General features: G+C 42.6%; 1 protein-coding gene across 1 annotated transcript in view; it reads right to left on the minus strand.

The window, feature by feature from the left end:
* TRPC6 (transient receptor potential cation channel subfamily C member 6) overlaps positions 1–14,808 on the minus strand; it is a 71,262-nt gene that overhangs the window by 8,598 nt on the left and 47,856 nt on the right. The window contains exons 3-6 of the mRNA XM_079973543.1: positions 14,168–14,347; positions 12,807–12,971; positions 6,220–6,433; positions 3,554–3,787 (exon numbers count right to left, since the gene is read on the minus strand). Of these exons, the coding sequence (XP_079829669.1) occupies positions 3,554–3,787; positions 6,220–6,433; positions 12,807–12,971; positions 14,168–14,347 (793 nt within the window). The remainder of the gene's footprint in view (positions 1–3,553; positions 3,788–6,219; positions 6,434–12,806; positions 12,972–14,167; positions 14,348–14,808) is intronic.

Raw genomic sequence — 14,808 nt, forward strand, 5'->3', positions numbered from 1 at the left:
CTTGCGATCAGAAGTAAGGCGCTTGTGAACAAGAGAGAGAAGCACCATTCAGAGGGATGTCAACACAAAGAGACAACAACAATATGGCTGCTGCTTTTCAGGCAAATTTGTGACATTACCCACATGCCGTTTCTGTGGCTATTAATGTATGAACTGCAGCCCCTAGTTAGGGTTGGGCAATACCAGCTTTTCAACATTGCAATGTATCACCAGTCAAATATTGAAATATAGTGACACATTGCGATGTTGAAAAGCGGGGGGAGGAACAAACTGCACCGGGCCTGGTCCTGTGAGGCACTGGGGTGAAATCTCCTCAGCTCCCTCAGTGGGAGCGGCAGTGGATTCACCCTGGCTAGGGTGAATGCCAGCTCATTCCTCCATGAGCTGGGTGCTAGAGGGAGTCCCTCTGCTGTTAGTGCCTGGCGCACCGAGGGAAAAACAAGACTCAGGAGAAGGCGCCATCATGCTCTGGCCTTCAAATCGGTCCTGGACAATGTATTGATACATAATTGCCCAGGCTCACTCCTAGTAATGGTTTTGCATACAGCTGTATTTTCCCCTCTGGTTTTTGACATTTCAGTGTCTTGTTCTTCTTCTTATTTTTTTTTTTTTTAAATGTTGTTTCATTTAATTTTATGACTATGCAGTTATCTGGCTTTACATTAAGAGTAATATAAAAAAAGGAAAGAGGCGAAATAAACAAATGAACAATTCTGTTCACAGTTATCTTTTTATTAATCATTCTTTCTTCACTTTGAAATGCAGGTAACTTGGCAAAATAAGAATAAATAAATAGAAAGGGAGTGGAAAGGGGGTGGTCATCTAGGAAACAAGACTTTGGGGATCCCACTCATAATTGAACCAAATGCGTTTTGACTATATGCAAATTTGGCTTATGTGCTACCCCTAGAACGTAACCCCTGTGTAAGTTGAGAGTCACCTCTATTACAAAACAACAACAACATACAAACTGCATTGTGAAAGATAGAATCATAGAACTGTAGAATAGGGAAGGACCCCGAGAGTCATCTGGTCAGGCCCCCTGTAATGCAGGAATCTCAACTGAAGCATCCATGACAGATGGCCATTCAACCTCTGCTTAAAAACCTCCAATGAAACTAAAAACCTAACAGCTCTCAAACTCATCCATTGCAACTGCAGTGGGTTCAGAATTATATTGCTTAGGAAGTGAAGAGCAGATCCTCCACTGTTATAAATTGCCATTGCTTCCTAGAAACTGGTGGTGGAGCCTGAAATCCTATACAGTGGTAACTCAGGTTATATACGCTTCAGGTTACATACGCTTCAGGTTACAGACTCTGCTAACCCAGAAATAGTGCTTCAGGTTAAGAACTTTGCTTCAGGATGAGAACAGAAATCGTGCTCTGGCGGCGTGGCAGCAGCAGGAGACCCCATTAGCTAAAGTGGTGGTTTAGGTTAAGAACAGTTTCAGGTTAAGTACGGACCTCAGGAACGAATTAAGTACTTAACCCGAGGTACCACTGTACATGCTTATCTGAGAGAAAGTCCTGCTGAGCTCTGTGAGGCTTACTTCTGAGTAGACATGCAGAGGACTGCACTGGCTATTGCTTTTCTGTCCAGCACACATCACTTTATCTCACTGTAACAACTCCTGATTGTTCATAACCTCTCAATTTTACGTGAAGAAACTAGTTATACAGTAAGGGGGGGGTGTATAAACTGCAGCTAAAAATGAACGTTCCAGTTTCTTCATTTGAATTACAACCTGCTCTATAAGCCCAGAGCAACTTACAGCACTCTTTCTACATATTAATAGTTATGTTCCCAAAAGGGTTCACAATATAAGGAAATCAAATGGTTTAAGGATAAAAAATAAGCTAAATAATTTTAAAAGTATTTATTAATAAAAATAGTAATAATGATGTTGTAAACATAAAAAACTGATGTGTTTATATATAGCTATATAACATCACAACTAAAGGTAAAGGTAAAGGTACCCCTGCCCTTATGGGCCAGTCTTGACAGACTCTGGGGTTGTGCGCCCATCTCACTCAAGAGGCCGAGGGCCAGCGCTGTCCGGAGACACTTCCGGGTCACGTGGCCAGCGTGACATCGCTGCTCTGGCGAGCCAGAGCCGCACACGGAAACGCCGTTTACCTTCCCGCCAGTAAGCGGTCCCTATTTATCTACTTGCACCCGGGGGTGCTTTCGAACTGCTAGGTTGGCAGGCGCTGGGACCGAGCAGCGGGAGCGCACCCCGCCGCGGGGATTCGAACTGCTGACCTTTTGATCGGCAAGCCCTAGGCGCTGAGGCTTTTACCCACAGCGCCACCCGCGTCCCTGAAGCGCCACCCGCGTCCCTGAAGTGCCACCCGCGTCCCTGAACACATCACAACTACATCAGTCCATAAAGCCATCCAAAGGATTGCGTCATTCCCATCGGGGCATTTTCTTCAAGCAGAAGAAAATTATTTTTATAGGATATATTAGGAAAGAAAATGAATATGAAACCCGCTGCTGCCTTGCCAGGCAGGAGTTGTAAGCTCACTGAAAGTAACTGAAAATCTCCACCACTTGCATGGGTTGTGAAAAGAAGGACATGCAGCTCAGTAGTAATGAATTCCCCAGGCAGATTATATGCAGACAAGAACTCATGGTGGAAAGCCTATAAGGCTCAACCATGTGAGAGGTCCCTTAGGAGAAAAAAAGACTATTGTATTATAAGCTCTAGATGAAAACATTTTATCCCACAATGGCCTTACATGTGAAAAGGATCATGGGGGTCTTAGTAGACAACAAACTTAACATGTTCTACCCGGACACTGAGGTCCAGCACCAAGGACCTTCTGGCGGTTCCCTCACTAGTGAGAAGCCAAGTTACAGGGAACCAGGCAGAGGGCCTTCTCGGTAGTGGCGCCTTCCCTGTGGAAGGCCCTCCCACCAGATGTCAGAGAGAACAACAACTACCAGACTTTTAGAAGACATCTGAAGGCAGCCCTGTTTAGGGAAGCTTTTAATGTTTGATGTATTATAGTATTTTAATATTTTTTTGGAAGCCGCCCAGAGTGGCTGGGGAAGCCCAGCCAGATGGGCGGGGTATAAATAAATTATTATTATTATTATTATTAGAGTCAACGGTGTGCTGAAGTAGCAAAAAGAGGTAACACTATTCTTGGCTGCATCAACAGAAGTCCAGGGAAGTAATCAAGGGAAGTAATAGTACCACTCTATTCTGCCCTGGTCAGATAACACCTAGAGTTCTGTGTCCAGTTCTGGGTGCCACGATTTCAGAAGGATATTGACGAGTTGGAACATGTGCAGAAGAGGGTGATCAAGATGATCAAGGGTCTGGAACCCAAGGCTTATGAGGAATTGTTGAGGGGGTTGGGTATGTTTTGCTTGGATAAGAGGAGACGTGAGAGGAGATATGACAGCCATCTTCAAATATCTCAAGGCCTGTCACATGGAAGATGGAGCAAGCCAGTTTTCTCCTGATCAGGAGAGTAGAACCCAAACTGGAACAGTTCTCCTTTGCTCAGCCAACACAAATCTCAATGGTTCATAAACTCACCCAAAGTGTAGTATTTTATACTGGGAGGCAATGTCACCGTTTTCAAGTTCTTCATATCCACACCTGCATCGACTATGCTCTGGGCTCTGGAAGCATGCCAAAATGCCATGAACCTTGCAATGAACGAAGCTGCAAAAATAGCTAGCATCCCGAAATCCAGCATATTCCACAACTCAAACAGGTATTCCTTGGGACCTTGGGACCAAATCTCTTTACACTCGGACCATATCATACCTAGAGGAGGAAAGAAGAGAACACACACAGCATTAGCTTTCCACAAAATGTCATAGAAAAATGTAAAATATATCTGTTTGAGTTCCGTGTCTTGAGAAGTAGAGATACCTGCTTTAAAAAATGAAAGCCAAGTTCTTATTTTATTTATACAAGAAATATTCCACCCATTGCTTTGTGGGACATCATCGGGAGAAGAAAAGCCTATGGACTAAACCCTACGCAAATCTTGGGTGGAGTCCCTAAGATGGTTGGGTGGTGCCTTGTATGCCTCCTTCCGGCAACTCCTGCAGCTAAGCTGGTACCAAACATATTGCTCTCCTTTCCTTTGGACCACATTAGCAAGGCTGAAGAGTGGGGTGTTGTCATCTGGGCAGCCCAGGACTTCCATACACACTGCCTAGGCTTCTGCGCAGGGAGGCCAGTTCAGAGCTGCTAACGCAGTAAAAACAACGCAGGAGGCAGCAGTTATGAGTTCCCGGATGCTGCAGCCACAGCAGGCACTGTGATCCTGCAGCTCTTTGACTTCACCCCCCACCCCCCCGAGGTTCGTTCCACTGTCTCTCAAGACGGATACCAACAAATTCTATTCAGATTCCCTATTCATTATGTAAAAATGGGAGGGGTGGCAATTGGCTTTGTGGAGAGTTGTCAAATTACAAGCTGGATATCGGCACTCTAGCTTTGAATTTACCAGCGCAGCAGATGTATGTGGCAGCTATGGGTTTTCATACACCAACAGCTTTTATCAGTACCCCTTCTATAGCAAACACTGGTGAGAGAGGCCAGTTTGCTAGCAATCCTGGAATGGCAGAGCATGTCACAACCTCCCTCCCTGCTAGATTTGCCAAGGTGAGCTGGGCCTCCCCAGGGATGATCATTCAAATAAGGTTTCTGGTGTAGTGAATTCATAAAGAAGTGATGTTTAGAGCCTAGCAACTGACCACACCATTTCTGACTGCTGTGACTTGGGAGCAGAGCTTTGCTGCAGAAGCAGAAGCTGATATGAGCTGAGAGCTAGTGTGTGTGGAGAGAGAGAGAGAGAGAGAGAGAGAGAGAGAGAGAGAGAGAGAATTGAGCATAGAGGCCAGACTCTGAACAATGAGCTTCTCATTCTTCTACCACCCAACACTATTTAAGAATAGTGCATGTTTCATGCAGTTGGGATCCCTTTTGAATTTAATATTTAACTCAAGACTGGGCCACCTTGAGCAACTGTACCCTAAAAGCACCCCCTGCTGTTAGCAGGCAGCAAGAGGAAGATATCTTAACCAAAGTTGGAAAAAATTTGGGACGAGCTGCATCCGCCTTCTCCTGCAGCTGGAAGTGTAAAGGTACTGCACAGATCTTCAGCTCGCTATGAGTTTTAGATGGCATTTCAAACGAATGAATGTGTGTTATAATTATTATCTTATGTTTGTGATTGTGTGCATTTCTCCTTCTCAATTTATACAGATTTCAGATATCTACTTGCTCTTTCATGTCTCTCACAGTTCTCGGTTCATTAACTTTTTATTACATTTTATAGTAGCTTCTAATACATAACACCTAATCAACCAGAAATGCTATCTCCTACCAATTTGGATTTCTCTGATGTTGCATGTTAGTAATCTCCAGTGCTCACTGACAATATCTGAATACCCTCATTAGCATCAAGTTACTGTCTTGCCTGCTAACGATCAACTTTCTTTTTAAAAATTGGCTTTAAAAGATTTAATTCTTATTTTAGATAATGCAGCAGAAATGATTGGTTTCATTTGATGTAACATGCTGTCACTTCTATAGAACACTTCCCTGAATTTTCGGCACTTTCAAAGTAACATGCCACCTCTTTTTTCTGCATAAGGCTTAGAAGAAGGAAACAGAAGGTGTATTCCTTTTCTTTCTTTCTTTTAGCTATAACAAGAGTAACATGTGTACACATTGAAACTTGCACCCCTTTTTCTAGGCTTCTGATATGTAAATTTTAAATGAATTAATAACAACATGTCATCTGTACGGTGCTGGGTGCTTTAAGATGTGACAATCAACTGTGTTTTCTGGGGTGAACTGTCTTCTCTATAACCAAGAAAGTAGGAGCTGGGTTTTGGAACCAGGTTAATTGGCAGAGACTTAACAGATCTGATTCAGAATGTGTTTGCTTGTATGAATAAGTAAATCATCTGATATAATCAGAGCATTCTGAAAATGCACCTCAAATGTTCCTTGTTTGGTGTGCTAACACATAAATGCATGTGTTTCGTGAAAAGCACCAAAGAGGAAAGGAAGGAAGAACGCTGTGGCATTTTCCACCCACAACCTATGAATGAATGTGGAATTCAACAAGACCCTTCACTTTGTGTCTCGTACTTCACCACTATAAGAGAAAAGAGTCCTAACAGACACACTGTCCTCTGCTATTGTTGCAAGACACAGCTTTGCGATATGTTTTTTACCTATTACCCATGAGATAATCAGCAACTCCATCCACGAGAAGCATGAAGTTTTCATCCTGAACAGCTGTTTTCCATCCGTTCTGCTTTCATTGGGCTTCAGTTTGGTGCCATCAAACCTGTCTGCCGCATTCATGACCAGCAAACCAAGGAAAATGGTGAAAGAGGCTGCATGTGCCACAAATTTCATAAAGGGTCCGCGCATTATTCTACCCAACTGCAAAAATAAAAAAGAGAGATTTTAAAGATCACATCATTCCCCCACCAAAATAAATTTACCTTGAGAAGGCTGCTATAGAAAAGAAACAACCGTCAGGCACAGCAAAGAAACAGGAGAGAATGCTTTGCATAAAATAATTACCCCTTAATGCTATTTCTAATTAGCCTTCTGCAGTTTTCTGTACTTCCATACACCCTGTATGTTGCTCAAATTGCCCAGGGACTTCAGGATTACAGCAGTGCAGGGGACAGAGGAATAGAAATGCCAGGTGATGCTATGGCAAAACGGTTGCTGCCACCTTCGAGGTGGGAACCACAGATTGAAGAAACACAGCTGGGGAAGGGGCATAACTGACAGGTAAAGCACATGAGTCCCGTACAAGAGTCCCTAAATGCAATCTCTGGCATCTTCAGGGATGGCTGGCAAAGACTTCTGTCTGTAAGCATGGAGACCTGCTGCCAACCAGCATGGACAATACTGATTTAGATGAGCCAGAGTTTTGACTTTGTATAAAAGCAGTTTCCTATGTTTCAATGACCACAGCGTGGTCAGGCAGTTGGTCCACTTACAGGGCATCCCTCTCCAACTCACGTTAAGGATAATGGTTTAAATTCCTGAAAAGGGAATGTTTACTTATGTTAGATTACTGTGTACTTTTAACATGGGGGATTTCCTTTGGCCGTAGCTCTCAAGTGATTGGCTGACTGTGAGTCACATGAGAGAGGCATTCCATTCTGTTGTAACTGTTATTCCAATAACTGTCGTTTTTAACTTCTCTCTCTGTTTTCTCTCTGTGTGTGAGGGAGAATGGCTGCTGAAAGAAACTTCTCAGGAATCTGCTGTGGATAGTGTATGTCTCTGAGATACATCTGAAGTGAAACAAACAGAGGAAGATCCCTAAACATTAATAGGGAGAAACCCGTGCAGGAACTTCATGTAAGGAACAAAGAGAATACTGTTGAGTTGAAAGTAAAAACCTTTCGTAAGAAACATCAAAGACTTCCATCTACAATTCAAGTGAGAACATACCCTTGTTTGACTAAGCATGTGATTGTAAATATATTCTCAGTTATATGTTTATGAAAGTAAAGTTCTTTTGAATTGGACATTGTCTTTACAAAGAAGCTATCAATCACCTAGAAGAGTTATTTAGCTTCCTAGCTGCAAGCTACTCTGTTACTTTGCATATCATCAAAATTTATTTTTTATATATACACAGCAACCCAGGAGAGGGCCAGGCTGTGGCACTTGTGTGTGACAGGAGTGAATCATGGGAAAACTGCTTCCCTTACCCTCTGCCTCAGACAGAGTCTAGACCAGCCTTTCTCAACCTTGGGGCCCCAGATGTTGTTGGACTACAACTCCCATCATCCCTAGCTAGCAAGGCCAGAGCTCAGAGATGATGGGAGTTGTAGTCCAACAACATCTGGAGACCCAAGGCTGAGAAACCAACAATAACTCCAGGAGGACCTTAGCCAAAGAAGTGGAGTGGAACCCTGTGTAGACTTTCAGCACCAAAAACACCCAGCCCCCCAAGAACGCTGTCTGCCCCTGATGATGCCACACACACCAGACCCCCACCTGGACCCCTGACTATCTTCCTTCACCTGCAGCTCTCCCAGGAGCAGAGGTGTCATTGCTGGCCTGGCAAGAAGTCCAGAGCTGGCACAGATGTACTTGGCTGGCAGTCTGAGGGCTTCACTTCCTGGGCTGTAATTGGGAGGAGCCAGAGTAGGACCTGATGCCCATTGGGATGCGGCAGATGTCCAGGAAGGGGGAAGAGCTTTCTGAGAAGAGCTATACATCCCAGTCTTTTCAGAGATTACAGCTCCCTGCCAGGCTCTGGGGAACTGAAGGCAGACAGCTTCTTGGGTAATAAGGGTGTCAGGGCATGGCTTAAAAATGACAAATGCAGATCACCGTGAGCAAGTGTGAAGTGATTCACCAAACAGCAAAAAGGTCCTAACTCCAAATGTATGCTAATGGAGTCTGAAGTGGCAGAGACTTGGGGTCGGGATGGATAGCCGAGCGAAAATGTCGAGCCGGTGTGCGTCAGCCGTGGAAAGGTCAAACTCCACGCTAGGTTTGTAAGGAAAGGGATTGAAAACAAAACTACCAAAACATAAAGTTGTTTTATGTATCTAAGGCGAGGCCATACTTGGAATTCCGGAGATCTGGTTGCCTCACGTTAAAAAGTATATGGTAGAGCTGGGAAAGGCTAATAAAAGGGCAGCAAAATTATTCAATGGGCTACAACAACATCTCTGTGAGTACAGGTTAAAACGTTTGGGGCTAGGGGCTTTTTGGTTTGGGGGAGAAAGCAAGTAAAAGGGAAGAAGATAGAGATGTATAAAAATTGTGCATGGAAGCAGATAGAGAGATACTTTTCTCCCTTTTTCATGATACTAGAACCCAGGGTCATTCATAAAGCTGGATGCTAGAAGCTTCAGGACAGACAAAAAGTAATATTTCTTAACACAGTGCATATTTAAACTGTGGCATTCACTTCCACAAGATACAGCAATGACCAGAAACTTGGGCAGCTTTAGAATGGGATTAGATGATTAATTAACATGTGCTATTAAGGTGAGATGGGGTATGCACCACACTGGAAGAGTGGCAGATGCAACTGATAGACTATATGGAACTGGCCGAGATGACCGGCAGAGTCCGAGACCTGGGAGAAGAGAAGGTTGAAGAAGATTGGAAGAAATTTAAGACTTATTTAAAAAAGCATTGTAATTTGGTTGAATGTTAAGATGGAGGCTAGATCATAAATAATCAACCACCACTAAATTAGATGCAATTAGGATGATAAGTGAGATTGAGGGAAAACTTTAAACCCTTGGGAGAACCATTAGATTATATTCTAAATGAATGAGATATAAGAATGTAAACAGGATGATAAATTGCGGGGAAGAATTGACAAAGATGCAAGTGGGAGCGGAAGACGTGAGGGAGTCCAAAGAAGTTAAGAAATTATGTTATAATATATGTTACATTGTTTATTATATTTGCATTTATGTTTAAAAATTTTAATAAAAATTGATTTAAAAAAAAGAGAGAGATGGGGTATGCAGGAGAAATTATTTTGAGGAGATATGGAAGGTGTTTGTAGAATTTGTACTGTTAAAACGGAAAGGGGTCAAACCATCACAAGAGGTTTTGAAATTCTGGGAGGTTGGATAGTTACAATGGAATAGTCATGGGGGGTGGGATTCACATTTTTATTCAAATTTTTTATTTATTTATTATTACTTTGTCAAAGCTGGATATAGCAAAACAAAAACAAAAACAAAAAACTGTAAGATGTGTATAGAAATTTGGAAAATGTAAAAAGAAAAAAAGAATAGGATTAGACAAATTCATGGACAATAAGGCTATATCAATGGCTATTAGCTTATGAACTTTTTTGCAAATTCTACAGGGAAAATGTATGATGAAATTTAAATGGAATTAATAGGAATTAAATCTATGCCTCTTTCTATGGGAAATAGTTCTGTGCATATACTTGGCTGTGTATGATGGTGTATGTCCCTGTATGTTAAGGGTGTGTCAGTCAGGTGTGCGGTTGAATGTGGCCCTGCCCACTATTCAAATATGGCTCCTGCCAGCTTTCTAGCAGGTAAAGCAGCCTTCAGCCTGAAGAAGACTTCTCACCCAAGGATTAGAGGGTCAACTCAGTATTCTGAGTGCATCTGTGACTGTCTCCCTTCTCTTGCCAAACCTATTCAATGGAAGCAAATCCCAAGTAAGTGTGCATAGGATTGCAGGTTTAGAAATTGTTCCCCTAGCCACCAAAAAATGTGGAAAAGATGGGGAAGATCCAGGATTCTGTGTAAGGCCTATGGAAAACTTGAACCACCCTGTTTGCTCAGTTCTATAGGAGGGTAGCAAATTATCTTTTAGAAAGCGAATACAGTGGTACCTCGGGTTACATATGCTTCAGGTTACATACGCTTCAGGTTACACACCCCACTAAGCCAGAAATTGTGCTTCAGGTTAAGAACTTTGCTTCAGGATAAGAACAGTAATCGGGCTTTGGTGGCGCGGTGGCAGCAGGAGGCCCCATTAGCTAAAGTGGTGCTTCAGGTTAAGAACAGTTTCAGGTTAAGTATGGACCTCCGGAACGAATTAAGTACTTAACCCGAGGTACCACTGTAAATATAACTATTAGACTGAAATTAGAGACTGTTAGAAATAGTAGGCATTGGAATTTCCCATAGGTTTAAAAATACTTTCATAGTCAGCACTCCAGAGCCAGATTAATTTGAGAGGCATGCAGGCTCTGGTCAGTTTACACAGTGAAAGGGGTGCATGACAGGTTGGAACACAAGACGTCAAAAGCGTCAGGCAGGATGTGTGCGGAGAAACTTTCCAGGATGTGGTGAGTTGGCTGCTCACAGCTCATGGGAAAAGGTTTGGGAAGAGAAGAAAGCAAACATAATATCTCACTGAATGAGAGAAACTGTATTTGCAATAACTATGGTTTATATGTAAAGGGAGGTTAAATGGTTTTCATTTTTCAAAACAGAGTCAACCACAAATACTCCCAATTTTTTATTTTTCCAGCAACTATTTAATAGGCACCATTATGAAGAGTCTCGAACTACTTTCTTTCTTTCCTTAAGCATGTTTAAGCTAGGAAGGAGTGAAAGGCCAGTGGAAAATGGCCAAAGATAAATAAACTGTTTACAAAAAGTTAAGTATGGCTGAATCTAATATTAATAAAGGTTGGTAAAGCCAAATGCTGGGCACACTAGTCTGCTAAATTCTTTAGGAAATCTTCATTCCACCCTCATCCTCCAACCAAATAAATAAGTAGCAACACGCACTTTAACTCAGAAGCAAGTCTAATTCATTGAGACTAATGCTCCAGTAAGTTTGTTTAGGGCAGCAGCCTAAAAATAGTTTTGTTTTTCTTTTGCAAAACAGTCTGTCAGTCCCTTCAGAGGCTAAATGACTATTCATTCCCCCTAATAAAGCTTGTTGTTTATACTGACAAGCTCCTTTTTAAAGCTTCCAAGGGGATGGTTAAAGACAGCAATGATTAAAACACACTTTGTAAATGATAAATAAAATACCTTGGCAGTGTCCTTTCAAATTGATTACCTGCCTGCATTCACAAGTGAGGATGAGGCTGGGAAATAGCGTCGCTTGAAGGTGCCAGGAAAGCAGGTCAGAGCGGGCAGAAGACAGATGTGGGATGCAATAAGCAGCAGTAAAAAAAAAAAGCCAGTATGGCTAGCAGTGGCTCTCCAGAGTTTCAGTTGCCTGGGAACATTTCTGCCACAATGGCCTGGTCCACAAGCAATGCTAAGCCAAGCTGTGACATAAACGAGCAAGTGCATGGAGTAAAAATCACAGCCGTTTAGCTCCACCCAGCACTGCTGCCGCCATGCTGCACAGCGCTAAGCCATGATTTGGTTCAGCATTGCTTCTGAACCCAGGCTAGTGGCTTGTTTTATTCTAGACAAACCACAAGGTTTGGTTTGGCACTCATGGTTTGTCTTAGGGAGCCTGGGTTTGGACATAACACTAAGCCAACCCATGACTTAGCTCCAGCCAGCAGCAAAGTAGCCATGTTTTTCAGTCTGTGGGCACTTGCTCATTTGTGCTCAGCCATAGTTTGGCTAAGTGTTACGTGTGTACTGGGCCATTGAAAAACATGTCACAAATCTCTTTGTCTTCTTAGTGCCCTGGGTCTGCTCCCCTGGGTCTTCAGTTTAAAGGCAATTGCACAGCAATGTAAACATTTAGCTACTCTGCTCGTGTAACTGGACTGCAGCACCAGCATGGCGTCTTGTTTTGTGTTAATGCTGTCATTGCTGTTGATATTTCATAATGTAATGTTGATATTGGATGTTGGTATTTCATTACGCAATCAGATTTTTCGTTAGCTTCAAGCTGTCCCATTTTCAGTACCAGTACACTAGTTTAAAAGGCTTAAGGCTTCAAATGATAAAATACACACACACACACACACACACACAGAGAGAGAGAGAGAGAGAGAGAGAGAGAGAGAGAGAGAGAGAGATTATATGCATGTGTGTTGCTAACAAACAGCACAGGCACGAACACAAAAGACATAAATGATGCCTTTCAGCCACTGTTTTCTCCCCCATTCCTGCCACCTTCACAAATGAAAAGCAAATTAAGTTGAACATAATGCTTTCGCTGCTTTTTATTGAGAACAAGGTGTGTGATCCTGCCTTCACACCATTACAATAAATAACTTGCTACTAAAGCATTGCTAAGTGCCTCTCTTATTTATTGTGCATGCTTCACTTTAGCCCACTTTCAAATCTGCATGCAAACGAAGTACAGAAACTGTTTTAAAAGGCTGATGCAACCTTGCACCAACTAGTACCTTACTGCATGGAGCAATCCAATAAGCCATCGACAGGAATGGCAGCCCAACAGCAACAGCAAGAACCACTAAAAACTTCACCGCCATCGTCTGTTGTCGTAAACCTGACAGATTCTCATACCAGATAGAGAGGAGCTGCTGCTGGCAGTTTGGATGTGCTACAAACTAAACGACAAAGGAAAGGAGTACAAGAGAACATTACCACCACTCATTTCATAATTAGCCGCTAGCGGAGGTATTAAAACAGAAACAATGCAGGTAATCTTCATGTGATTATCACAAAGGGAAGAGCTGCGTTGTGGATGAAAGAAGCTTCTGTGTGCAATACATGCCTATATAAGGCAGGAAGTTTCCTTGTCAAGACAACACACTGGGTTTTACGTTTTCTGCAATTTCATCCTTTAAAATGTTTTTTCCCTCCAGGTTTCCCCAGAAGATTCTTACTACAAATAAAAACTGCCAGGTTGGGTCAAGCAGATGGTGTAAATTGTGTTCAGACATGGCTTGAAAGATGCCTCTGGGAAATTTTTCAATCTCGGCACAGTGGTAGCATCCATCCCCTTTTATTGGATCACAGCATTTTGTAGGAGAGGCCCTGTGCCTCTGAAAATGTGAGGTGCACTTTAGCTACATTTAAATAAAATCTGCACAGCAGGCACCTCGTGGAAGCTATAGAGCAACTTTCTCCAAAGTTGGGTGTCCCCCACCCATGTAGTTGATACTCACATGGACCTCTCCACACCTTCAAAGGCTTCCATTTCATTGAAATTGGGTTTTTTTTGGGGGGAGGGACTGTAATGCAATTGGGCTATATTATAATTTTGATTGGTGTGGCCCAGGTTTATGCAGAACATGCCAATTTTGAAAGGACTTCAGTGGCAGTCTGTTAGAATCTAGGACTAGTTCCAATTATTGATATTTGCCTTTAAGCCGCCTTGCACCAAGTCACAACACTGCTCCGTCGGACTGGAAGTGGCTCTCCAAAGTTTCAGAAAGGGATCTTTCCCAGTCCTACCTGGAGATATCAGGGATTGAACCTGGGATTTGCTGGGTGTAAAACATGTGCTCTACCACTTAGCTATAGCCCTGAAACATGTACTGCATGTGGGCTGTATGTCCTGTAGGTTTCCGCTTATGTATTGCAGGATATATAAATGCTAAACTGAATGTCAAAAGCACTTCCAAATTATCCAGAGAGTTCAGGAAGGTTTATCTTCACATGCTGATTCATTGGGACAAGGATAAATGTTCATGGAACTCTGTGCGTTATTTGGATACTTGGTACTTGGATAGGAAGATAAATGGGAAGGAAATTAATGGAAACATCTCTGACTCAATCAGCTGCTTAAACCAGAGCTTACCTTTTTGACTTCATACTTTATGGCAAGTTTTAGGCGGCTAAGGCTAGGGCGTCCGTGCTCCCCGTGGTGCAGCTCAACATCTCCGTTTAGAATAGCTTCTACTTCTTCTGTGTTTCTGCATAAATCAAGAAGTCCAACCACAAAGTCTTTGCACTGCATAGACAATTTTTTGTAATCATTCTGTGAAGGAAAAGAAGCCACAGAAATCGGCCATTTTTTTAAATAAGCAACAAGCATAACATTAACTAGTGACCCATCTAGCTTTATTCAAAGGTGACTGGCACAAGTCCTGCCTGCTCCAAGTCCATTTTAGGAGGAGGAGAGGGAGGTGGGGCTTGCATTTTCCCAATCAGCAGTGATCACCTGCACAGCAGCAAACCAAGCAGTCACATAGGTCACCAGGCTGCAGTCTCCCCCACTATGGTGAGATGCATGGTTAAAATTAAAGTAATTACTTATAAATTTGCACCTGTACATGCAAATTAGCATGCACATGTTTTGTGCAAACTGGCGCCCTCTTTTGTCCTCATCTTTGGCAATGTGAAAGTGATCTAAAGGTGGTTCATTAGATTCCCCTTAAACTGGCATGACAATATATATTTTTTCCACTGCAGGCTGAGTAATCAATAACATCCTTAGCT

This window comes from Podarcis cretensis (assembly GCF_951804945.1).
Source record: "Podarcis cretensis genome assembly, chromosome: 4".
NCBI lineage: Eukaryota > Metazoa > Chordata > Lepidosauria > Squamata > Lacertidae > Podarcis > Podarcis cretensis.